We start from the raw sequence: 24,480 nt of genomic DNA, 5'->3' as shown, positions 1-24,480 counted from the left end.
AGAATTAGAGGCACCAGGACCCCATGGAGGCCACACAAATATCCTGTAAAATTCCACAGAAACACTATGGAACATATGAACAGTTTGTCAATATTTACTTAACAGGCCAAATTCCACAAGAATTCAGCATCAAACCCTCAGCCCCTGGTCCTGTTTGGCTACCAGGGAGCAGCAGAGAGAGAGAAATTCCTGCTCCTTGGCCAGAGAATAAAATACTTGTGCACAGATTAAAAATAGGGTCTGTAACAAATGGATTTGTGTTTTATTTTCAGAGCCATTCATCACTGCTGATGGGAGTTGTGCAGGACAATGTGTCTAAAGCCCAGGAGAAGAGGGACTTCATGTACCCTAGATAAGGCTCAGTGCTTCCAGAACACTGGAGCCTGTCCTTCCCCCCAGGCAAACACTAATTCTCCTCTGGGCTTTACACAGGAACCACTAAAAAAAAAAAAAAAAAAAAAAAATAAAGGATGAAATCACTCAGAAAGTCAGAGTTAAAAATCAATTAATTAAATGCTGCCTTTAAAAAAAGAAGGGGAGGGAAAAATCAAATTATTTAGTTTATTCCCCTGCAAATCCTGGGAAAGCCAGTGGTCTTAATAAATTACCTTCAAAAACAACAATAAAAAATACATCTAAAGCCCAGACAGGCATATTGGATTATTTGTTTTCCATTCAAACAGTGGAGGAACAGGCAAAAAATGTATTTCCCAAAACCATTCACCATTTCCAAAAGCCTCAAGCAGTTCTTTGTACTTAAACTCTCTTCCAAAGTTTCTTTTGAGGAGAAATACATGAGCACAACTTCATCAGTAAAATGTTAATATTTCAGGTATAAATATATACAAAATTAAATAGCATCAAGGCTATTAGACATGGATATTGTTGTGGTATCTGTGAATGAAAAAAGGAGATATTTGGATCAGACACTGAGAGAAAGCTGTTCCCTGTCAGGGTTGGGAGGCCCTAATGTAGATTCCAAGAGAAGCTGTGGCTGCTACAACCCTGGGGGTGCCCAAGGCCAGGATGGAGCAACCTGGAATAGTGGGAGGTGTCCCTACCCATGGCAGGGGGGGAATGAGATGATTTTTAAAGTCCCTTCCAACCCAAACCATTCTGTGATCTGCAAGATCAGTGAAAGATGTGTCTGAGACATTTTCCACACTGAGGCTGCTCCCAGATGGGGCAGCTGGAAACAGAGACCTGCACCTTGTGAAAATCCTCCCTCTGCCAGGGTTCCACAGCAGGACACTGGCTGGAGCCCTGGCTGCTGAGAATTTCAGATTTCTGTGCTGCCAGGCACTGACCCCCAGAGAACACTGCATTGACCTGAGGCCGTGGAGAAGCTTCCAGAATGGAATGACAGAACTGGGATTGTGGGTGTGGAGTTGGGATAGAAGTGTGTGATATCACAGGGTGGGAAACTCAGAGTTTAAGGGTTTAGAATACAGTGATGGATATAAAGCAAGATGGAGGTTTTGGGGTGGAGGCTGGAGGCTGGTCCTTCTTCTTCACCTCCTCCTCCTCCATGGGTTTGGGTGGTTTTGTGTCATTGGATAAAAAGTCCCCATTGCAGCCACGGGTGGTTGGTTATTGGGTTAAAAGTGAAAATAATTGAGGTGTCATTTCTTAATTGGGCAGTTGATCCTTAAAAGGCCTTGGAGGGAGAGAGATGGGGCTCCATTTTTAGTTTGTGAGAGTGAAGTGCTGCAGAGCTCAGGGTTTGTGAGACTGTGACAGAGATAAGAACTGATAAACACCTGAGTCCCAACAAGAAATTCCATCTCACACATTTAATCCTGACCCAGGCAAAAAGAAGCAAAAGAACTGACAGACACTCTCCTGTTACTCCTCATCACTGGAAGGGTTGTGCTCCCAGAGTTGTCCAAAGCCCTGGCAGCAGTTCCAGACTTGTGGCTGTCATTCCAAGATGCCAAGAGCTGCTGGCAGAGCAGGGGAAGCCCATTGGGCAGCCTGGAAGGAGTTTTAGGAATTTTCATGGAATTATTTGGGTTGGGAATGGACCTGCAACTTCCACCAGACCAGGGTGCTCCAAGCCCCATCCAACCTGGCCTTGGGCACTTCCAGGGATCCAGGGGCAGCCACAGCTTCTCTGGGAAGCTGCTCCAGGGCCTCACCACCTTTAGGAAGGATTTCCTCTTCTTTAGAGGTGAGAGGAGCTTCTGGCTCATATCAGATTAAGAGTTCTCTGAGAAGATATTTTATAAGCTGAAAAATAACCTAACCACAGCTAAATATTGCTTCATTTTACAATCAGAATTTCACTGACATGAAATCCCACCTGACAGAGCTCTTGATTTTCCAAAAAAAAGCACAAAAATTAGCCAAGAACCTTTTTAGAATCAGTTATCATAAAGTTGCAGGATCTCCCTGCCCCAGAGCACTGCAACAACATCCCTGACAACAACAGTAAACAGCAGCACTGCAGCATTATCACATCCACACTGAGGGTATTCTGCTCTCATTCCTTGGCAGGGGAAGTATTTCCTGTTTATTCTTGGGTTTTGTTTCTTGGCAGGATAAAACAAGCACAAAAAGCACTGTCTTGGGGCTTTTTAAAGATTTTTAATAATTCCCACCTATGGGTATCTTAATTAGCAGCACACAGGGACTGCCTGACTCATTCAGGGTGCACTGCCAGGGATTCTCTGAAAGTACTGGATAAAAAAATAAAGTTAAAAAAAAACCAAAACAAAAACCAGAAATCTCTAAATTGCTTTTTTGGGATTCCCAATAAATGAACCAGCAGAAGTAAACAGGCAAAAAGAATATGTAAAAATATAAATTCAGGGAAGAAAATAGGTCACTTGCTCAGACCTCTTAATATGAGGGATAAACCTATAAAAATGGCAGATTACTGAAGACTTCCCTCTACATCCTGAACTCACATCACCAAAAAGATTTGTTGCAGCAGCAGAAGGAAAGGTTCCTTTTCAGCAGACAAAGAAAAAGTTTCTGGATTCTTTCTCAAAGGAAAAGGACCCAAGTCTGCCAGACCCCTCTTAGCTGGGTCAAGATCACCTTAAAAAAAAGTACCTTTTAAGGAGGGGGAAAAAGATGTGTGTGTGGGAATAAAGGTAAATAAAATAAATTTTAAGAGGTGTGTGGGAATAAATTATTACTATTAATAATAAATAAAAAATAAATAAAATGAATAAATTTATGAGGTGCTTGTTGGATACATGGGTTCTGTTGCCAAACTAAAATTAAGAATATACACAGGCTCACAGGCCATTTGTTTATTTTGCTTTAACACAAGCATCTAAATACTCATTTCATACTAATTCATACTAAATACCCATTTCAACTAACAAAGACTTCCTGGGGGGGTTTTGGGTCCCTGGAAACTCCCAACAGTTGTTCTCCAGGACTTTGTGGTGAGTGTGACAAAGACAAGAAGAGCTTGGGAGGATGTGCTGGATTTCCATGACCAGAGGATGGCTCTGACACAAGCAGGGAAAGCTGCTCCACCTGGGATGGAGCATTCCCTCCAGGTGCTGAGGGTGTTCTGTAACGTGGTTATTCACTATGAAACAAACCCCTCAGCCAAGCTTTTATTTCTGCTGCCCTGTAAAAACTCAGTTTTGGACTCACCTGTGGCTGGCACTGCCCAGGGGTGGCTCTTGGACCACGTCCTTGGCATCAGCAGCCAGGTTCTCTCCTCTGGAGCGAGCAGCATGGCGTGCAGGCAGGACTCAAGGCTCCTAAGGACCAACTTCTCCTGTTCAAAAGCAACAAAAATCCCCAAAAAAAGGAGTTACCAGGTCTGCCAAAGCTGCATTTGTACACAAAACTCATTTCTAGCCCCCATCACTTGGCTCCTCCAGTCCAGCCCAAGGCCAGATGGGGAAGTCCATCCTGCCACAAAGGGGTGATAATTCACTTGTGGGGAATTCTGGAAGGAATTTTATCATTGCTGTTGCTTTTAATGAAGGGATGGGACTATTTTGGGGGTAGTAACAATTTATTGCTCAGATAAACATCAGTCTCAGAGGCTGTGAGATTTTAGAGGAGTGAGCCACAGCTCAGAGTAGTCAATTTCTTTATTACAAGGCAATATAGAACTTTCTAAACTAACAGAGTTGTCACAGGTTTATTTTGCTTTTCTAACCTATCACCTTTACTCACTTCTACTACACTGTGGATATTTTTGTCCAATGGGCTTTTGTCTCACATGCATGAATATATTTCTGTTATAACTTCTGAACTCTCAGCTCACTCCATACAACCCCACCCCTACATTATAAACCCTTCACCATCTTATCAGTACAATTTCTCACTTATTTAAAGCCCATTCTTTCTTCCAACAACTAGAGAACATAAGTTTATGATTTTTCTACTTGATATCTGTGTATTGTATTTTTACATCAATCCAAGCTTATTCCAAAGCTACAGATCAAATCCTTCATTGTCCATAGAAATTTCTGGTTTTGTCAATTCCCACAGAATTTGAGACAGGACTTTGGAATTGTTTTTGATGATGTGGTTTATTTTTCTTATTTTTTGCATAGATAGGAAGGAAGAGTTTGGTTTACACCTTTACTGTATGGTTCAGAAGGTTACAAGACTCTTAGGTACCAAACTTTTTAAGGAGTTATTGACCAATAACACACTGCTAACAAGGATATTTATGTTTTTAACTTAAATGCACGAATCAGAAATGCAGAGAACTCTCAGAACTTTGGGCCTGTGAGCCAAAGCTTAGAGTTTAACCCAGGATTTGATCAGAGACCTTGGAAAAGGCTTCCAAACTGAGGTGGTAGAAGGGAGAATGTGGATTTACAGTTTAAAGCAGAGACACATTAAGCTAAGTAGTGGAAAGTTTAGAGTTTTAAAGTTTAAGATATAGAAAAAAAGAAAAGCAGATACAGAAGTAAACAAGGAGTTCAGAATGCAGCACTGTGGGTTTGTGTGCTATAACATGATTGGCTAAGAAAGCTCACACTGTGGCATGGGTCCATAAGACAAAATATTTAAAGATTAAATCAAAAACATAAATATCCTTGGCATAAACATCCTATTGGCAGTGTTTTATTAGTCAACAACTCCTTAAAAAGTCTTGTAACTAAGGGTCTGGTGACTTTCTGAACCATGCAGTAACAACGTGAGCCAAGCTCACCCTTCCTGCCTGTGTAGAAGAAGATAAACTGCACCATCAAACACATTCATAGTGTCCAAATACAATTATTCAAATATATAATCAAATACATCTCAAATCCCTTCCAAAGCTCCCCACAAGTGAATTATCAGAGCCAGGCACTGGAGCAGGATGGCAGGGAAGGGGTGGAGTCCACCACCATCATCCCTGGTGGAATCATCACCAGGGCTCAAAAGGCATCTGAACAGGACACGTGGGGACAGGGCTGGACTCAGTGACCTGAGAGGTCTTTTCCAACCTGAACAATTCCCTGTTCCCAAGAGCACTCCAGCTGGAATGTTCTGATTCCAAAATTCTTCCACTTTGACCCATTACAGCACAACCTCCCTGTCACAAGGGACTGTCCAGCTGTGGCTGTCCCCTGCCACACGTGTGACACTTGTCAGGACACAGCAGTGTCCCAGGTGAGAGAATCAACACCTGCACAATCCTAAGGCTTCATTTTCACTGAATGCCACCCAAAGCTTTGTGGCAGTGCAGCTTTTATGATTAAGATAAATTAGGGCAAATTTCACAGCAGTCACGTTATGATAAATTCTCCAAACCTGACAAAGCAGCTGCTCCTGTCCTAAAGGAAGGAGATGATGTCAGACTGTTGGAGCCCTGGCTGCTGAGAATTTCAGATTTCTGTGCTGCCAGGCACTGACCCCCAAGAGAACACTGCACTGACCTGAGGCCAGGGAAAATCTTCTAAAATGGAATGACTGGGATTGTGGGTGTGGAGTTGGGATAGAAGTGTGTGATATCACAGGGTGGGAAACTCAGAGTTTAAGGGTCTAGAATACAGTGATGTATATAAAGCAAGGTGGAGGTTTTGGGGTGGAGGCTGCTCCTTCTTCTCCTTCTCCACCTTCCTCCTCCTCCTCCTTCTCCACCTTCCTCCTCCATGGGTTTGGGTGGTTTTGTGTAATTGGATAAAAAGTACCCATTGTGGGCATGGGTAGCTGGTTATTGGGTTAAAAGTGAAAATAATTGAGGTGTCATTTCTTAATTGGGCAGTTGATCCTTCAAAGGCCTTGGAGGGAGAGAGATGGGGCTCCATTTTTAGTTTGTGAGAGTGAAGTGCTGCAGAACTCAGGGTTTGTGAGAGTGTGACAGAAATAAGAACTGATAAATATCTGAGTCCCAACAAGAAATTCCATCTCACACATTTAATCCTAACCCTGGCAAAAAAGAAGCAAAGACTACACATCCCACTGTGGCTGATCCCCCCCATCCTGCAGCACCAAGGATTTGGCTGATCTGATGTCCAACCTGGATTTTGCTCCCAGAAATGGGGTCTCACCACATCAACCTTTTATCAGCTTTTTTCTCTCAAGGCACCCCTCAACACACACATTATTGACCTGGTCAATCATTACCTCTGAGCCACAACCCATCTATTTGCAACTTTAGCAGTGGATTTCACAAATCTAGATTTCAGGATATCCATTTTTCATGGATATCCTGAAGCCCAAACAACAATCCACGGATCTCTCTAAAACAGGAACTCCCTGAAATCATGGGCAACTCCCAAAGTGTTGCAGGAGCTCCATTTGGAATTCACAACCCACACAGGAGTCCAAGTGAAGCTTAAAATTTACACAGGTGCTCAAAACCAGCTCTGGGTGCTGCCCCTGTGCTCCAGCCTCCTTCAGAAAAATGGATTTTCTGTCTGTGGCTGCCACAAACAGATGTTTCTTGCACTAGTGGTAAATAAAAAGGGGATTTCAGGGAGGAAATGGGGAAGGTCTGAGAACTTCCAACCACATTACGAGCTCCAGAATCAGGGGCCGAGCTTGAAGACCCACATTTCTCTCTAACACATCTTTTTTTGAAATATTTTATATTTAGGCCTATCTGCTTTACAAAGCTACATGGCAGAAAGCTTTTGGGGATAAGAGGTTCCAACCAGCTCCTCAATTCCACCCTTGAAAGAAGGCAGTGAGTCTTTGTCAGGTGCCTCTTCCTGAGCCACAACCCCCACCCAAACACACAGAACATTTCTGCAACTTTTATATTGATGCTTCTCATTCATAACCTCTCCACTGACTGAAATTCTTGCTTTATTAAAAAAAAAAATTGCCAGCAGATAGTTTAGAAACAAAGCCCTGCTCAGCCATTCATTTATTTAAACTATTTCCAAAAGTTACTAATATTGTTTTTAATGATAGATCTTACAGCTCTACACACTCCTAATTGTTGCCCAAAGCCACAAGCACTCTGAACACTCCAGTCCCACTATTTCCAAGTATTTTACTTAGAAGTTTTACTCTGAAGTTTCACCTTTTTTTTTAATGCAGGCTCCATGCAAATAAAAGGGAATGTAATTCACCTTCACTTACAATTCCTGTCACATGTCACACTCCACTATCTCCTGGTAGTCCCAGGAAACACAAGGGAATATTAAACAAACAGGTAATGAGATTTTACTGGACTTCCACTCACTTTAAAGTCAAATAATTCAAAGGCACTACAAGTGCCTGCTTTGTAGATAATGCCCAGTGCTGTAAAATAGGATTATTGGTACTAAAAGAAACCTTTTTGTTCAGGAATATAAAATTCCAGCTGGAGTTACAAAATATTTCTCCTAATTCATTCTGACCTATCCAGTACAGTTTAAATTCCATTAAATCAAACTCTTTCCAAATATACCTTAAAGCACACAAGAATGCTGAAATTATCCATGGCTGAACAGGGAAAACCCAAACTTTTTGAAGTTACAAACTGGTGCAACATGTGGAAAAATAAACAGAACTTTTTAATCACCTGAACAGGGATGAGGACACACTAAATGTTATATAAAAGTTTGTGTCTTAATTTCATTAGACTATTTAAATGAGATATAAACCATTTTTCTACTTGACTTCCTCCTCACTTTGTGAAATTAAAGTCATAATTAGGTGTCCTCAGGACCACAAATTGGAACAAAATGCTGTCACAACATCCCTTAAACACCTAAACTGTTTCTAAAGAGAAACAGACAAGTTTTTAATGTTGTCATTACCTGGCTGTGAAGTTACTGCACATCTCAGGAGAGAGATGACAGCAAGATTCCCAAGTTTCCTATTCACTTTGAGAAAGACTTTTAAAGCCTCCTGCCAGAAGACTCTAGTGCTCAGCACCACGAGATACCTGGAGAAATCTGGGTTTTGTCAGGCTCTGGTATCAAAGAACCATCTGAAAGCACTGAGAAATCTGAACACTACTAGGAAAGTAACTCACCACGCTTTTCTTTAAACTACAACAACCTCAGCTAACGTTACAGCACAGACATCACTGTAACATCAGGATCATGAAATCAACATCAGCATCACCAAAATCAGCAGAAATCAGTATCCTGGGTGGTTTTTCAGATGTTTAAACCACCAGCATCTCTCTGGACACCTTGAATTATCCTCTGGGCAGCCCAAGCATCCCTCTGGACACTCTGAATTAACCTTCAGGAAGCCCTCTGGACACCCCGAATTAGTTATCCCCTCCAGACACCCTGAATTATTCTTTGGGCAGCCCAAAACATCCCTCTGGGCACCCTGAATTATCACCCCCGGACACCGCAAATAATCCTTCGGGCAGCCCGAACATCCCTCCGGGCATCCTAAGTTTGTTGTCCCCTCCGGACACCCCAAGCTTGTTATTCCCCGGGCAGCCCAAGCATCCCTCCAGGAACCCCGAGTTTATTGTCCCCTCCGGACACCCCGAGTTGTCCCCTCCAGACATCCCGAGCATCCCTCCCGGAGGCGCAGAAACCTCATCCCGCATCCAGAACAAACTTGAACCGAGACCAACCCGCGCGGCCGTCGGGTCCCACCTGCCATTCCCCGGCTGCTCTCCCTGTCCCCGGCAGAAATCGCGGGGAAGGAGCGGCCGGAGCCAAGCCCGGCGGGGAAGGAGCGGCCGGAGCCGAGCCCGTCCCCGGCGCTGCCGTGCCCTGGGCGGCGGATCCCCGCTCAGCCCGCGGTTACCACACGCACTCTGTTGCCAGGCTATGGCAAAGCGTCTCCTCCACCCTCCTGGGGCCGCGGGACAACGCGGAAAGCGGCGGGAAAGCCCCGGGAAAGCGGCGGGCTCGGGGAACGGCCCCGCCGGGCGCAGCGCGCCCCGAGCCCGCCGCGTCCCCGCGATGTCACCTCGGGCTGGCCGGGCCACGGAGCCTCCCGGAGCGCCGGGGGCGCTGCCCTGGCGGCGGGGCCGGGCTGCAGGGAGGCCCCGGAGGAGAGGGGAGAAAGCCGAGCTCACATTCGGCCGCTGTCGCTGCCCAGCCAGTCCCGGCCGTGGAGCGCTGATGTCACCGCAGGGCCGGGAGGCGCGGGGACTCTGGGAATTGCAGTCCGTGCCCGCTGTGCCAAGGACCGGGAATCGGGAATTGCGGTCCGTGCCCGCTGTGCCAAGGACCGGGAATTGAGAATTGCGGTCCGTGCCCGCTGTGCCAAGGACTGGGAATTGCAGTCCGTGCCCGCTGTGCCAAGGACTGGGAATTGCAGTCCGTGCCCACTGTGCCAAGGACCGGGAATTGAGAATTGCGGACCGTGCCCGCTGTGCCAAGGACTGTGAATTGCAGTCCGTGCCCGCTGTGCCAAGGGATGGGATTGGGAATTGCGGTCCGTGCCCAGTGTGCCGAGGACTGGGATTGGGAATTGCGGTCCGTGCCCACTGTGCCAAGGATCGGGAATTGCGGTCAGTTCCCGCTGTCCCCAAGGGATGGGATTGGGAATTGCGGTCCGTTCCCGGTGTGCCAAGGTTTGGGATTGGGAATTGCGGTCCGTGCCCAGTGTGCCGAGGTTTGGGATTGGGAATTGCGGTCCGTTCCCGCTGTCCCCAAGGAATGGGATCGGGAATTGCGGTCCGTGCCCGGTGTGCAGAGGGTGGGTTTGGGAATTGGGATTGCAGTCCGTTCCCGGTGTCCCTGCGGTTTGGGAATTGCGGTCCGTTCCCGCTATGCCAAAGGTTGGGAATTGCAGTCCCTTCCCACTCTTCCGAGGGTCGGGATTGGGAATTCCGGTCCGTTCCCGGTGTCCCCGAGGTTCGGGACTGGGAATTCCGGTCCGTTCCCGCTGTGCCAAGGTCAGGATCCCGCTGCCCGCGGGGTTTTATAACGAGCTGAGCCGTTTAATGAGGAAACGCTGCCCAGGTGGGAAAGCAGCGCCGGCAGGTTTGGGAAATGCGGCTTCTCCTCCCTAATTAGCGACTAATCGTGCTCAGGTGATCACTATCCCCTAGTTATAGACAAATATAGACTATTTGATATTTTATATTTATAAAAGTAAATCTACATATAAGTATATTGAAGTATATAGTAATAAAGCAAAATATAACAATAAGTAAATATATCTATTTTTATATATATAAAAGTATATAAGTATAAATATATAGAGAGGTATGTATATGTATGTGTATGTGTACATGTATATGTATAAAATTATATATGTATAAATATATATATCAAAGTATGCGTGTATATATGTATACATTTAAACTACACATAGATATATAGATTAAAAAGTATATCTATAAAAGTATATAGAGCAATTTGCATGTGTATATATTTATATGTGTGTGTGAAAGTACATCTATAAAAGTGTATAAATATATATAAGCATGTATATATATGTATATGTGTATTTAAAGTATAAATGTGTAAAAGCACATATATTTAAAATTATAAAATTATTAAATATATATATGAAAGTATGTATGTATATATGTATATATAGTTAAACAAGTATAAAGAAAAATATTATAAATAAATAAATATAGTTAAATAAATACTTAAAAATGTATATATATATTAAAAAGTACATATATGTGTATATACTTAGATATGTGTGAAAGCACATATATAAAAGTATAGAAGTATGAATATATATGTGTATAAATATTTCCATATATTTAAAGTATCTATATGTGAAATAGTACATATGTATAAAATTAAATTACTATAAAAGCATATATATAAAAGTTTGTGTGTATGTATAGTTCTGTATATTTAAAGTACATATATGTGTAAAATTATACATATATAAAATTATATAACTATGAAAGTATATAATAAAGTATGTGTATATATGTACATATATTTAAAGTATATATGTACATATAGTTTTAAAAGTATACATAAAAGTATCTACAAAGTACATATATATATGTGTATATATATTTATATGTGTGTGTTAAAGTACATCTAGAAAAGTAGATAAGTATAAATATATATATCAAAGTATGTCTATATAGGTGTATATATATTTAAAGTGTACATATGTGTAAAAGGACATACAAATAAAATTATATAACTGTAAAAGTGTATATATCAAAGTATGTGTGTATATATGTATATATATTTAAACTATATATGTGTGAAAGTGTATATATTTAAAAGGAATATCAGTAGAAAAGTATATACATAAAATATATAAATTAAAGTACATATATATAAGTGGATATATTCATATATATATACTATATTTATATATTTTAAATATAATATTTACCTTGGTATAAATACAAATATTTATATTTTATATATTTGTGTATATATACTATATTTATATACTTATATGTTAAAAAAATATATATATATTAAAAGCATGTATATCGATTAGCGTATATGTACAATACTTATAGAGTAATAAACTATATAATTGAATATTTCAAACCCATTTAAGCTGTAATCAGGAAGCACAGCCCACTAGGGAAATTTTAATTGCTTTAATAGACACAGAAATTGACAATGACATCATATTTCACAGTAAAAGGATTGTACACCTCTTGTATCTCTGGGGGTTTGGCATCTCAAATAATTCACTGGAATTCACGTGGTTTTGGTGGTGGTGGCACTTCTGTTCCTGTGTCCCCACTGAAAGTAGCACTAAAAAGAGTTTAAAATGAAGTTTATTTTAAGTGAAGGCTTCCTTCCATGCTAAGCTGATTGGCATTTTCCCCTTTATCAAAGTTCTCAGTGACAGCTGCATTTTTATCACCTTTTACACACTTTTCTTCCTTAATAAAATCATGGTTTTCCCACAATTCTTTGCCTGAGATTACAAATCCTGACCATCCCCTCAGATCAATCTATTTTTAGCCCTACCAAAAAAACCCAAAAAACCAAATGTAGTTTCAGCAAATAAACGTATCCAGAGACAATGGGAATGGCAAATGGATCTATCTTCATCTTTCTGAAGAAAATGACACAAAACCCAGTTAAAATGCAATTTAGTTGGGTTGCTGGGAAGTGGAGTCCATCATCAGTCAGGAATTATTAATCTTGAGACTGGAAAAAAGAGAAAGTGCTAAATTCCCACTAAATTTAAAAAGAAAAACCACAAAATCCCATCCAAAAAAATTACAAGAACTACCTTTGACATGCATTTATTTAAGCTAAACACCAAAATTTGAATAAAACTGCTCTAATAAAAGAGAATGAGAGTGGCACACAGCACACAACCTTCTCCAAATATTAAATTTTTTCCCTTCAGCTTTTCTGACACAGCAATAAGTAGGAAATGAGATCAGCTCTAAAAACCCAACATTTTTTTTGCTGAGTTACAGTTCCCCCTCTGGTTTGTCCCAAAACTTCCAGTGACATGCCCAGACAGCTTCCAGCTGCCAAGCCAGCACAACTGGAGAATAAAATAATATCTAAAACTGAAACAAGAATATTTCTATTCATTTCTACTTTTTTCTTTTTTTTTTTTTTCCCTCAAAACCCTGAAAGATCAAAAATCTCAGGCAGGGAGGGAGGAAAACAGAGAAAACCCAAATATTTCCAGAGTTATGGCAGCAGAGCACTGAAGCACAAACTCTGATTTTAGTGGTGGGAGCAGACAGCAGAATTCCACACTCCTTTGGCCTGGATGGACAGAGGGAAAGAGAGGAAATCCAGACACAAATCCACAAAAACACTTTAGGCAGAAATTATTTCTGCTGGCTCAAGAACAGGGGTTACAGCAAAAAAAAAACCCAAGACTTTTCCTTGAAGGGTTCACAGTTTAAAAAAGCCAAATACCACACAGGGAAGGGGTTGGGAAAAAAGAATTTAAAGGTAAAATTTGTCTTTGTTCCTATCCAGCAGAAACTGTGCTCCCAAAACTATGAAATAATTAGAAGTAGCAGGAGCTACACCCTCCTCTCAAAATAACATCCAAAGTGCCACAATGGCCATGCAGAGAGTGGTTTCAGCAGGATTGTGAGGAAAAGGGGATGAAAGCTGCCAAATTTTCCAGCCCTGAAAAGCCTGGAGAAATTGAATCTCCTGGAAAAGCAGCACCAAGGCAGCCCATGAGGAATAAATCCAATTTGAGGCTCTCATCTGGGCAGTTTTTGGACACCCTGAAGGCCTGAAAGGGCTCAGTACTGCCTCAGCAGCAGGAAAAACCATCCAAATATTGATTTAAGCTACAAATATTGGTGAGGGCTTCTTAAAGTCATCCAGAGTGAAGATGCTCACCCAAAACCTGTGCACAGCAGTGTGAATCCCTAAGAGTAATTATATTTTTGATATGGAATAACAGTGGTTTAACAACCTGCAATAGAATACATATATGTATGTATATATATAAATATATATATATGGATAGATATACTATAGAATATAGAGAGAATATATAGTAGAATATATATAGAATATATATATGGAATATATAGAATATATATAGTAGAATATAAATATCTATATATGTTATATTATATGTATTTCTAGATATATAAATAGAAAATATATATTTCTATGTATAGATATAATGTAGAACATATAGAATATATATAGAATATATAGAGAAAATATATGTCTCTATATAGAATACATAGTAGAACATATATATTTTATAGATATATCTATAGAATATATTGAATATATATTATAAATAGTAGAGTATCTATCTATCTATATGTTATATATTTTATATATATAGAATATAAATCTCTCTATATATAGATAGAATATAGAATATATATGGAATTATATATAGAATATATATAACATATAGTAGAATATATATATAAAAAAATAAAACATATATATGTTTTATTATATATATTCTTATTTCTATTTGTATTCCTATTTATATAAAATAGAGTAGACTGAAGTATAAGCAGTAATTTTTCTGGACTCTTTACCACACCAAGACAAATTCTTTTTGGCATTTTACTATGACAGAGAAGGTAAAAAAAATGCAGCAATGAAGACAAGCACTGGTCCTAGAAAATGAAAAAAAAAAATAAATAAAGGCAGAAAAAAAGAGGACATTTTTTTCCTAAAGCAACCATTTCATGTATTCCCCTCCACAATCTCTGCCAGTGACTCCTGTTTTATCCCACTGGGATTTCAGATTATTCCAAGTGTTTACTCCACTCTTTTCCCTTAGAAAGCATCACTGAGGCAGAGGACGAGGAAACTGAGGCAGCAAGTGGAGACTCACAGAAAAAGAGGATCAGGAAGGGCCCCACATTTTCCAGCTGTTTGGGTTGAGGCTGGAAGCAGACCAGGTCACCTGAGATCCCCCCTTGTGCACTGTGTTGGTGCTCAGGAAAAATTTCACAGAATTCCCAGAATGACCAGGTTGGAAGAGACCTTCAAGACCATCCAGTCCAACCCAGCCCCAACACCTCAACTGAACCCTGGCACCCAGTGCCACATCCAGGCTTTGTTAAACACACCCAGGGATGGGGACTCCACCACCTCCCCGGGCAGCCATTCCAGAACTTTATCACTCTTTCTGGGAAAAAACTTTCTCCTGACATCCAACCTGTGGTGGTTCCAGCTGTGGGTTTCTCTGGGTCTGGACTGAAGGCACTGAGACAGCAGTTCATGGTCACACTCAGGTGTTTATTATTTCTTATCAGTAACACAGTCTCACTGCTGGGAGTTCAGCAGCTTTTCATCAGAAGGCACAAAATGGCCACAATCTCTTGTTCCAAGGCCTTTTAAGACTAAACTATCCAATGAAGAGCTGACACTTGGATTATTTTCCCTTTTACCCCCATAACTGATCCCACAGAGCCCCCAGTGCAGACTTGTCTGCCCAACTACAAAATGCCACCCAAACCCATGGAGAAGGAGGAAGAAGAAGGATGAAGAAGAAACCCAGGATGACACCCTGTGCCCTCCATCTTGCTTCCATCCACAACATCCTAAAAATCCCAAACCCTCAATTTCTCACCCAGTGACACACCTGCACTGCTCTCTATCATCTATTTCACACTTGTGTGGGTTCCAGTCTATCTTGGAGTCTGGGAAACTTTCTCCATGAGTGAGGGTCAGAGTCAGTGCTGCCCTGGGGGTCAGGGCACCCCAGAGCAGACACAGAAATATTCCCGGTGCCCTGGGTTCCCACACCAACCTGTATTTCCCTGGGTGCAGCTGGAGGCTGTGAGCTCTGGTTGTGTCAGTGCTGCTGCAGACAGAGCCCAGCCCCAGCTGAGCACAGGCACCTTTCAGGAGCTGTGAGAGTGATGGGGGCACCCCTGAGTCTCCTTTTCTCCAGGCTGAGCACCCCCAGCTCCCTCAGGGGCTCCTCTCAGGGTTTGTGTTCCCAGCCCCTCTCCAGCCCCGCTGTCCCCTCTGGATGTGCTCAGTGTCCCAAGGTCCTTCCCAAGCTGAGGGCCCAGAGCTGGGCACAGCACTCCAGGTGTGACCCCAGCAGTGCCCAGGGCAGGGCAGAATGACCTCCCTGCCCCTGTTGGCCACTCCATTGCTGACCCAGACCAGGAGCCATTGGCCTTCTTGGCCACCAGGGCACTCTGCTGGCTCATGGTCAGTCCCTGCTGACCAGTGCCCCCAGGTCCCTTTGTGCCACTGTCCAGCCACACTGTCCCCAGCCTAGAGCACTGCAGGGGTTGTTGAGGCCAAAATGCAGGACTGGGCACTTGGACTTATTCAACTTCATCTTATTGGACTCTGCCCATCCCTCCAACCATTCCAGGTCTCCCTGCAGAGCCATCCTACCTTCCAATTTCCTCACTGGAAAGGTCAAACCCTGAACAGGCTGCCAAGAGAAGTGGTGGAGTCACCATCCCTGAAAGTGGCCAAAAACGGGGTGGATGTGGCACTTGGGGATGTGGATTAGTCGTGGATTTGGAAGTGATGTTAATGGTAGGAGGTGATGATCCAAGAGGTCTTTTCCAGCCTTAATAACTCCAGGGCTCTCAGGGAGGCAAAATCCCTGCAAAATCAACTCTTGCACCCTCCAGCCCCAAATTCACCTGGCTCCAATCATTAAAGGTGGAGAAGACTATGAGGGAGAATAAAAAATTAAGGATAACATGGATTGAGTTATCCTCCATCCATCCCCTCCATTTCTACCTCATTTTTTTTGTTTTCCAGAATCAAACACCTCTTCACCCCAGCACCACCTTCTCATGTCTAACCTTGTGTCACCTGCAGCTGCTGGCACCAACAAAAACCTTTCAAACATTGTGAAGAAGACAAAAGAAACATGTGTCTGAGGCAGAAAAGATGCAGGGCTTCCCCAAACAGAGGAATTTATTCAGTGTTTGTCCAGGCTCTGCTCACCCCAGGACAATAAAACCATTCTGAGCAGCCTTTGCACAATGGGTGGCAGAGAGGAAAGGCTGCTTCAGGCTGAGCTGGGCAGCACAGCCTCATCTTTGTGCCCTCTGAAGGGTCCAATTTCATTTATTTTCTCAGCAGAAAGACTCTGATACCAATCCCACACCTGACCATCAGGATAAGGCATGGCTCTTGTCAGCAAGCAACCTGAAAATGCATTTATTCTGTTTTATGTCTTCACACCAAGCAAAAAAAAAAAAAGGCATCTTCTCTTTCAGATGAGTCCCATTTAAATCAGAGGCAATAATTAATGAGGTATTCCACAGCATCATTTTACAGCAACCATAGAATTTTAATCAATATAAGCTTTTTTTTACAGACAAATTCCATTCACAGTAACACTGAAACAGAGGCAGAATGTGATTTGGGATGGGTTTTGTTACAAATATTCATGCAAAGGCTTTTTTGGTTTTGTTTTGGACAAAATGGGATCTCACCTGGACAGCTCTCTCATTGTGCAATGGATTGATTACAATACAAAAATAAAAAGGGTTCCTATAAATCACTGCAGTTTGACAGGGTCAGGAGGCACAGAGCAGGCTGGCTTTGGAAAAAGAGAGGAATATGTTGCAGCAAGAAGAAAAATTGAGGAAGCAGAGGGGTGTTGGCAGCCAGAAAAAATGAAGCAAAGAAATGCCCAGGCATTGGGCTGCTCTGAAAACCCTGGGGCTGATGGATGGAGAAAACCCCAGCTGCAGGTGGCAGCAGGGACAGGGTGAGGGGCACAGAAAGAGCCAGAACATGGTGAAAATCCTCCCTCAGCAAGGCCAGGCCAAGCCAGCACATGTGGCACTGAAAATATCCCTTTCCTCTCCTAAAAAATGGTTTGAGTGAAGGGAGTCAGGAACTGGCTCTGCTCCCTCCACTGGCACCAAAGCAGGAGACAGGACAGGAGGCTTGAGACCTTTTTTCCCCAGCTGGGATGAGTTAAAATCAAGGTCTGACACATGAAGCACAAGGTGTTCCTCTTCCTGAACACAATTCCAGTGGTGGGAAGAAACACCAGCCCCATCAGCAAGTTGAAGAAGCTCAATGCAAGGAGCAATTTGCAGCAAAAAACTTCAGCCTGAGAATACATCTTAATAAGAGCAGCATGATCTCCACTCAAAAAAACCAACAGAATTATAATAGCTCAGAATGGTTATTGTGAACCAATAAAATTATAATACCTCAGAATGGTTATTCTGAACTGAAAAAATCAGTGCATGGAACAGGGAAACTCCTGATCCCACTGCTTGGGAGAGCACAGTCAGAGGGAGTGAGTGTTGGCCTGGAGATCCATCCAGAATCCAACCCAACAACACAGGGCACCCCCTAAATGCACAGGATCCCAAAAAGGCACCCCTAAAAAAGTGGGGATTACTCTCAGGGAAAGCTGCAATTCCCTGGATTTTTTCTCTCCACAGCAGATCCAACCCAGTGATCTGCCACAGCTTTGGGTTCTCGCTGTGAGGAATCCTGCAGGACCCTCCCCACAGAACAGCAGCATCCCCCAATTCCCAACCCACCCCAACCTCTCCCTAAGCTGCTCCCTCACCTACTTAGCAGCAGCTTTTGGCCACCACTCGGGTGTGGTGGCCCTGAGCTCCACCCTGTCCCCTGCCAGGGGGATGCAGAGCGGCTCGTGGAGGTGAGCCAGCCTCAGCAGGGCTATGCCCAGCTCTCCTCCTCCAGCACGGAACTTTCCAGCACGTTTTCCTGCCTGGGTGAGGATCTCGGCCCCCTCAGGGATGCCAGCAGGGGGAAGGGGCCCCGGGAAGGTGACGGGCAGCAGGCGCTTGCGGATCACGCCCATGTGGTGCGTCCTGGCCGTCAGCTCCTGGCCGATGTAGCAGCCCTTGGTGAAGCTGATGCCGTTCATGAAGGCCAGGTTGGATTCCAGGGGCAGGGCGACTCCAGGGGGGAGATCCTTCACCCCTTCAGGGATTCCTAGGGTGAGAACAAAGCAGCAGGTTGGTGCCTTGAGAAGGATGATCTAGAACAGAGGCTGGACTGAGCTAGAATAGTGTAGCAATGTGCCCCCCCTGTTGATGGAGTGACAAAACTAACCTTTTTCCCCTTAAAAAGGAAATAAGCCCAGAAGTTTAGCATGGAGGGGCTTGACAGCTGGTCTGCAAGCAAAGCTGAGTTAACAGAAGAAATAACAATTGATGATTTTTGAGTGAATCCATAGCAAGGAAGAAGACAAGGCTGTCAGCATGGAAACAGATTAGAAAAGATACATGTGAATTTTTGTAAGCTAGACCACGTGCATGAGTAGATGTGTATAGGTGCCTTACTACATTTCTGTAAAACTTTTGCCAATTATATTGACGTTAATTGCTTTGCACCAATGAATAGAATAAGTTATTGTGATGTAGTTAATGACTTGAGATCATGCTTTGTTAAGAGTATAAAAGCTGGGGAACACGCAGAATAAAAAGTTTTTTCTTCTTAGACCCTGATCACATGTGTGGGTGTGGGTGGGTGTCATGTCCGACCTAACGGTGCCATTTTCTCTGCTCAATTATGTCACCCACATGTTCTATGAAAAATCCTTTCCTTAGGATTTTTTCCTCCTGAGCTGCTGAGAGGCCTCAGGAACAAACTGTAAACAATAATTATCTGCTGCTGTGGAATGCAACAGGTGGATCTGTGATTGGTCTCATCTGGTTGTTTCTAATTAATGGCCAATCCCAGTCCAGCTGTCCAGACTGTCTCGGTCAGACACAAACCTTTGTTATTCATTCCTTTTCTATTCTTCACTAAGCCTTCTGATGAAATACTTTCTTCTGTTCTTTTAGTATAGTTTTAACATAATATATATAATAAAATAATAAACCAAGCCCTCTGAAGACAGAGTCAACTTTTTTGTCTCTTCCCTCATCCTGGGACCCCTGTGAACAATGTCACATGATTAGGTGAAAAAAACATCTCATAGGCTTGGGGGACTTCACCTCCAACTTAAGGATAGCTCATTGGACAGGAGCCAAAAAGTCCCACCTAAGCAAGTGTCCTGGTTTGAAAAGGAAGGGAGTTTTTTGGGAGCGTCAAACCACTACAGCAATTTACTAGAAAAAGAAGAGAAACTAATCACTTTTCTGAGGTGTTTTACCAGGAGCAAGGAACTCCTGCACCTGGCTCTGTTTTTCTCTGTAAAGAGTTTTGTTATTTTGCCTTTAATTAAAACCTTTTTGTTTCCAACACTACCACAGAAGCCATCCTGCTGATTTTATCCCTTCTAAGGTAGCTGAGCTATCTTGGGTGTGAAATAGACCTCCAAGAGCTTATGAGACCTGGCTTGAAGAGACTCATATTTCAGAATAGAAATAATAAAGAATAGAAAGAATAAAGCAGGGATTGATTCCAAGGATCTCCTCCATGGATGCACCTTGGGCAGCACCAGAGCCCAGCCAGGGCTGCACCCAAGATGACCCAAAATGGCCCCAAAATGCACGAGCACTCCCGGGGTCTCTCCCTGGGATCAGCTCTGCTCCATTTGCACCTTGCAGTTCATTGTCCCAGCCCAGCTTTAGCCCAGGCACTCCCACCCTGCTCGTTTTTCTCTCTCCAGCCCACGGGGTTTGTGCTCCTGGGCTGAGATTTGGCTCATTTGTCCTTGGTGCCCAGCTGGAGCAGGAATTGTTTGGTCTCCCTGCTCTGTGCACAGAGCTCACCATGCCCTGGTGTGAAGCTCAGACCCACACACTAAAGCAGCACAGAATGTGAAAATATAGAAGTTAAAACCTGAGGTATCTAGGTAAATGCTGCTCCTCATTGGATTTGTGCTCTGAATTGTTTGGCTCATTCTCAGTTTGATTTTCCAACCAAAGGGATCCCAGTTTCAGCACAGGACCATCATCTTTCCCTCTTTCCCAATTAATTTAATCCTTTATCAGCATGGACACACTAAAATCAAAGGCACTGGGGCTCCCAGGACTGAGATCCCTGTCCAGTCTCTCTGACCTTGGAATTAACTCAGCAAATCCAGACACAACGTTCTTAGGAAGCCAAGTCTGGGTGTTTCCTTTTCCTTCCTCAGCAACAAGCAAATGCCTGGGCTGTGCATCATCCCAAAATAATCAAAATTACTCCAATCACTGAAGCTTCTCTCTAAGAAAATTAATAATCCTGGCTTTCTTTTAGCATTCCTGACCAATCCCCATAATCTGAGTAAGAGAAAATTATACCCAAACATTGCCACCAGACAGAAGTATAACTACCAGCAGCCTTTAACACTCAAAGCAGCAATTAATACATCTATTAATGAACAAATTAAATGCATTAAAACATGAGAATTAAAGGTTTATAACTTATTACTGCCTTAAATCAGCACATGGACTCCCAAAACCCGTAGTGCAAAACAGGGCTTGGCTTTACCTTGTTTATACCTGTGCCTGTGGTAATCCTGCACGTCTCCAACTTGGCTCCCAGGGATAATCTCTGACAGATTTGCTCCTTTCTTTGCAATCAGTCTCCAGCCCATGACTTCTGCCCTGGGGTCAGGGGTTAGGAGCAGAGCCTGGTCTGCACATTTTGGGAGGGAACTGGTGTCCCCAGGGATGACAGCCCACAGGGAGAGGTCGGGGCAGGGGGTGATGGTGACTTTCCTGCGGATCTTGTAGAGTTTCAGGTGTTTCTGGATGGAGTCCAGCATGCTGCTGTCACACTCCAGCAGGATGTGAGGCTCCTCTGCTGTGTTCCTGTGGAGCCTAAAAAAAAAAAAATCACACCCCCAAGGTCAGGAAGACAAACCCCCACAGCAGCAGGAGCCAAAATTGGGTATTTATTTGGATCCTGGTGGAAATCCACAGAGGGATTTCTGGATTTGCACAGAAATTTCTGTGCAGATTTCTGGATGGCACAGAGGGAGCAGCACCCAGGTGCCCACAGAGAAATACCTGAGCTGTTTCAGCCACCTGCTGTGGCTTCCCTAGCAAACACTGCCCTCACTTCTCCTGGGGGCAGAAACAGTTCTGCCCATGTGGAATTCTCTGTTCTTTCCTACAGGGAAGGGAATTTCACAGAATCACAGAATGATGAGGTTGGAAGAGACCTCCAAGATCATTGAGTCCAACCTGTGCCCTAACACCTCAACTAGACCATAGCACCAAGTGCCATGTCCAGTCTTTTTTTAAACACATCCAGAGATGGTGATTCTACCACCTCCCTGGGAAGAGCATTCCAGTCCTTTACTATTCTTTTGGTGAAAATCTTTTCCTAATATCCAACCTATAACTTCCCTGACATAGCTGGAGACTGTGTCCTCTGGTTCTGTCAGAGACCGACCCCACCTGTCTCCAACCTCCCTTCAGAAGGTGTAGAGAGCAATAAGGTCACCTCTGAGCCTTCTCTTCTCCAGGCTAAACAGCCCCAGCTCCTTCAAACGTTCCTCTCAGGGTTTGTGTTCCCAGCCCCTCACAGCCTCATTGCCTCCTCTGGACACGCTCAAGCATCTCAATGTCCTTCCTAAACTGAGGGGCCAGAACTGGACATAGCTGGAGGAGAAGCTTCATTCAGCTGTGCCTTCCACTGTCACACAATCCCAGGATGGATTTGGGTTGGAAGGGACCTTAAAGCCCACCCAGTGCCACCCCTGCCATGGCAGGGACACCTTCCAACATCCCAGGCTGCTCCAAGCCCCATCCAGCCTGGCCTTGGGCACTTCCAGAGATCCAGGGGCAGCCACAGCTTCTCTGGGCACCCTGTGCCAGGACCTCAGCACCCTCACAGGGAAGAATTCCTTCCCAAAATCCCATCTGTGCCGCTGGAAGGGGCTCTGAGCTCTCTCTGGAGCTCTCTCCTCTCCAGGAGAACACCCCAGCCCTCACAGCAGGGCTCCAGAGCAGAGCCAACATCAACGCGTGGGGATATCGCACCCATCACACTTCTCTGCTGCGGTGTTCCACAGAAGCTGCACCGAGTGACGGCAACACCCACGGAGGAAGCGCTTTTATGCATGTTAATTTTGACATTTTGACATTTAAGCCAGAAATGTCAGGAGCCACCCCCCGCCACCCTGCAATGGTCTCTCCCAACCACCCCCCGCTGCGCCGCTTGGTCTCACCTGTACAAGATGACGTCATACAGGCAGCGGCCCTGCACGTTCAGCGCGTGCGCGTACAGCGCGGGGGGGGCGTCGCCCTCCGACACCAGTTGCGTGACGTCATTGGTGAGCAGCCCCTGCAGGAAGGCGGCGGCCTCGGCGCCCCTCACGCCCAGCAGCGCCCGGCCCAGAGGGAAACAGGCGGCGGCCGCGCCCCGCTGGCCCCGGCACCACCGGCGCAGCCCGGGCGCCGTTATTGCCCTCACCAACATGGCCGCGCCGTCACCGAGTGCCCCCACCGCCGCCCGCCGCCGCCGCCGCCGCCATCTTGTGTGTGTCCGCCGGGAGGGCGACACCTGCTGGCGGGGCCGGGGCGCCGCGGGACCGCCCCTTTTCCGGTAACCACGCCCTCTTTCCCCATAGACCACGCCCCTCCAATAGACTCAGCCGATGTTCTGGCCATGCCCACTCCTTCATAGCCACGCCCCCTGTGTTTGGCCACGCCTCCGGTGCCGAGAGGCGCCGGGCGCTGCCCGCGATCCCAAAGGAGGAATTTGGGAACCCCCTCGGCCATGGAACAGCGGGGGAACAGCCCAGAGCGCTCCCCGCGATCCCAAAGGAGGAATTTGGGACCCCCGGCCATGGAACAGCGGGGGAACAGCCCAGAGCGCTCCCCGCGGTCCCTAAGGAGGAATTTGGGACCCCCGGCCATGGAACAGCGGGGGAACAGCCCAGAGCGCTCCCCGCGGTCCCAAAGGAGGAATTTGGGAACCCCGGCCATGGAACAGCGGGGGAACAGCCCAGAGCGCTCCCCGCGGTCCCAAAGGAGGAATTTGGGAACCTCCCCGGCCCTCCCCGGGGTCCCCGGCCATGGAACAGGGGGGGAACAGCCCAGAGCGCTCCCCGCGGTCCCAAAGGAGGAATTTGGGAACCCTGGCCATGGAACAGCGGGGGAACAGCCCAGAGCGCTCCCCGCGGTCCCTAAGGAGGAATTTTGGAACCTCTCCGGGGTCCCCGGCCATGGAACAGCGGGGGAACAGCCCAGAGCGCTCCCACGTCCCGCGGTTCGGGTGTGGGCGCCGTCGGGGACTGCCCAGCCCAGCTCTCCGTGTTATAGATGGATAATGAGACGATTTGCTCTCGCAATTAAAAGATAACTGTTGTGTGAATATTGAGAAAAGCTTTAGTGAGATGTCCTCTGTTCTCCCCATGGTTCCCTTTGCTCCCCTGTATCGCTGCCATCAGACAGCCTGGGCTGTCCAGGACAGGTACAAAGAAGCTGCACATGTGTCCCTTGCATGGGATCAGGGGGATGTTCAATCCATTAGGGGCATGTTCAATCCATCAGGGGTAGGTTCAGTCCATCAAGGACAGGTTCAATCCATCAGGGACAGGTTCAGTCCATCAGGGGCAGGTTCAGTCCATCAGGGGCAGGTTCAGTCCATCAGGGGCAGGTTCAGTCCATCAAGGACAGGTTCAATCCATCAGGGGCAGGTTCAGTCCATCTGGAGGCATGTTCAGTCCATCAGGGACAGGTTCAGTCCATCAGGGACAGGTTCAGTCCATCAGGGGCAGGTTCAGTCCATCAGGGGCAGGTTCAGTCCATCAGGGGCAGGTTCAGTCCATCAAGGACAGGTTCAATCCATCAGGGGCAGGTTCAGTCCATCTGGGGGCATGTTCAGTCCATCAGGGGGATGTTCAATCCATCAGGGGCAGGTTCAGTCCATCAAGGAC

At 45.1% G+C, this 24,480-nt stretch overlaps 2 protein-coding genes across 4 annotated transcripts in view; both read right to left on the bottom strand.

The window, feature by feature from the left end:
- Nucleotides 1–9,453, bottom strand: part of LOC132323237 (uncharacterized) — a 29,056-nt gene extending 19,603 nt beyond the window's left edge. For 2 of the 3 annotated variants that reach the window (XM_059838227.1, XM_059838245.1), the window contains exons 1-2: nucleotides 8,970–9,391; nucleotides 3,616–3,742 (exon numbers count right to left, since the gene is read on the bottom strand). The gene's annotated coding sequence lies outside the window, so the exon portion shown is untranslated. The other variant, XM_059838236.1, reaches the window with a different exon arrangement.
- A 2,395-nt stretch (nucleotides 9,454–11,848) lies between these two features.
- Nucleotides 11,849–23,095, bottom strand: IBA57 (iron-sulfur cluster assembly factor IBA57). The gene is made up of 4 exons (XM_059838215.1): nucleotides 22,768–23,095; nucleotides 21,081–21,412; nucleotides 18,259–18,650; nucleotides 11,849–12,023 (listed from the first exon to the last, which is right to left on the bottom strand). Exons 1-3 carry the CDS (start codon nucleotides 23,016–23,018, stop codon nucleotides 18,259–18,261), a joined length of 975 nt encoding a protein of 324 aa, XP_059694198.1. The 5' UTR covers nucleotides 23,019–23,095; the 3' UTR covers nucleotides 11,849–12,023.
- Between the last annotated feature and the right edge of the window lie 1,385 nt (nucleotides 23,096–24,480).

Source organism: Haemorhous mexicanus, chromosome 1, assembly GCF_027477595.1.
Source record: "Haemorhous mexicanus isolate bHaeMex1 chromosome 1, bHaeMex1.pri, whole genome shotgun sequence".
Taxonomy (NCBI): Eukaryota; Metazoa; Chordata; class Aves; order Passeriformes; family Fringillidae; genus Haemorhous; species Haemorhous mexicanus.
This window is presented reverse-complemented; position numbering and strand designations above follow the sequence as displayed.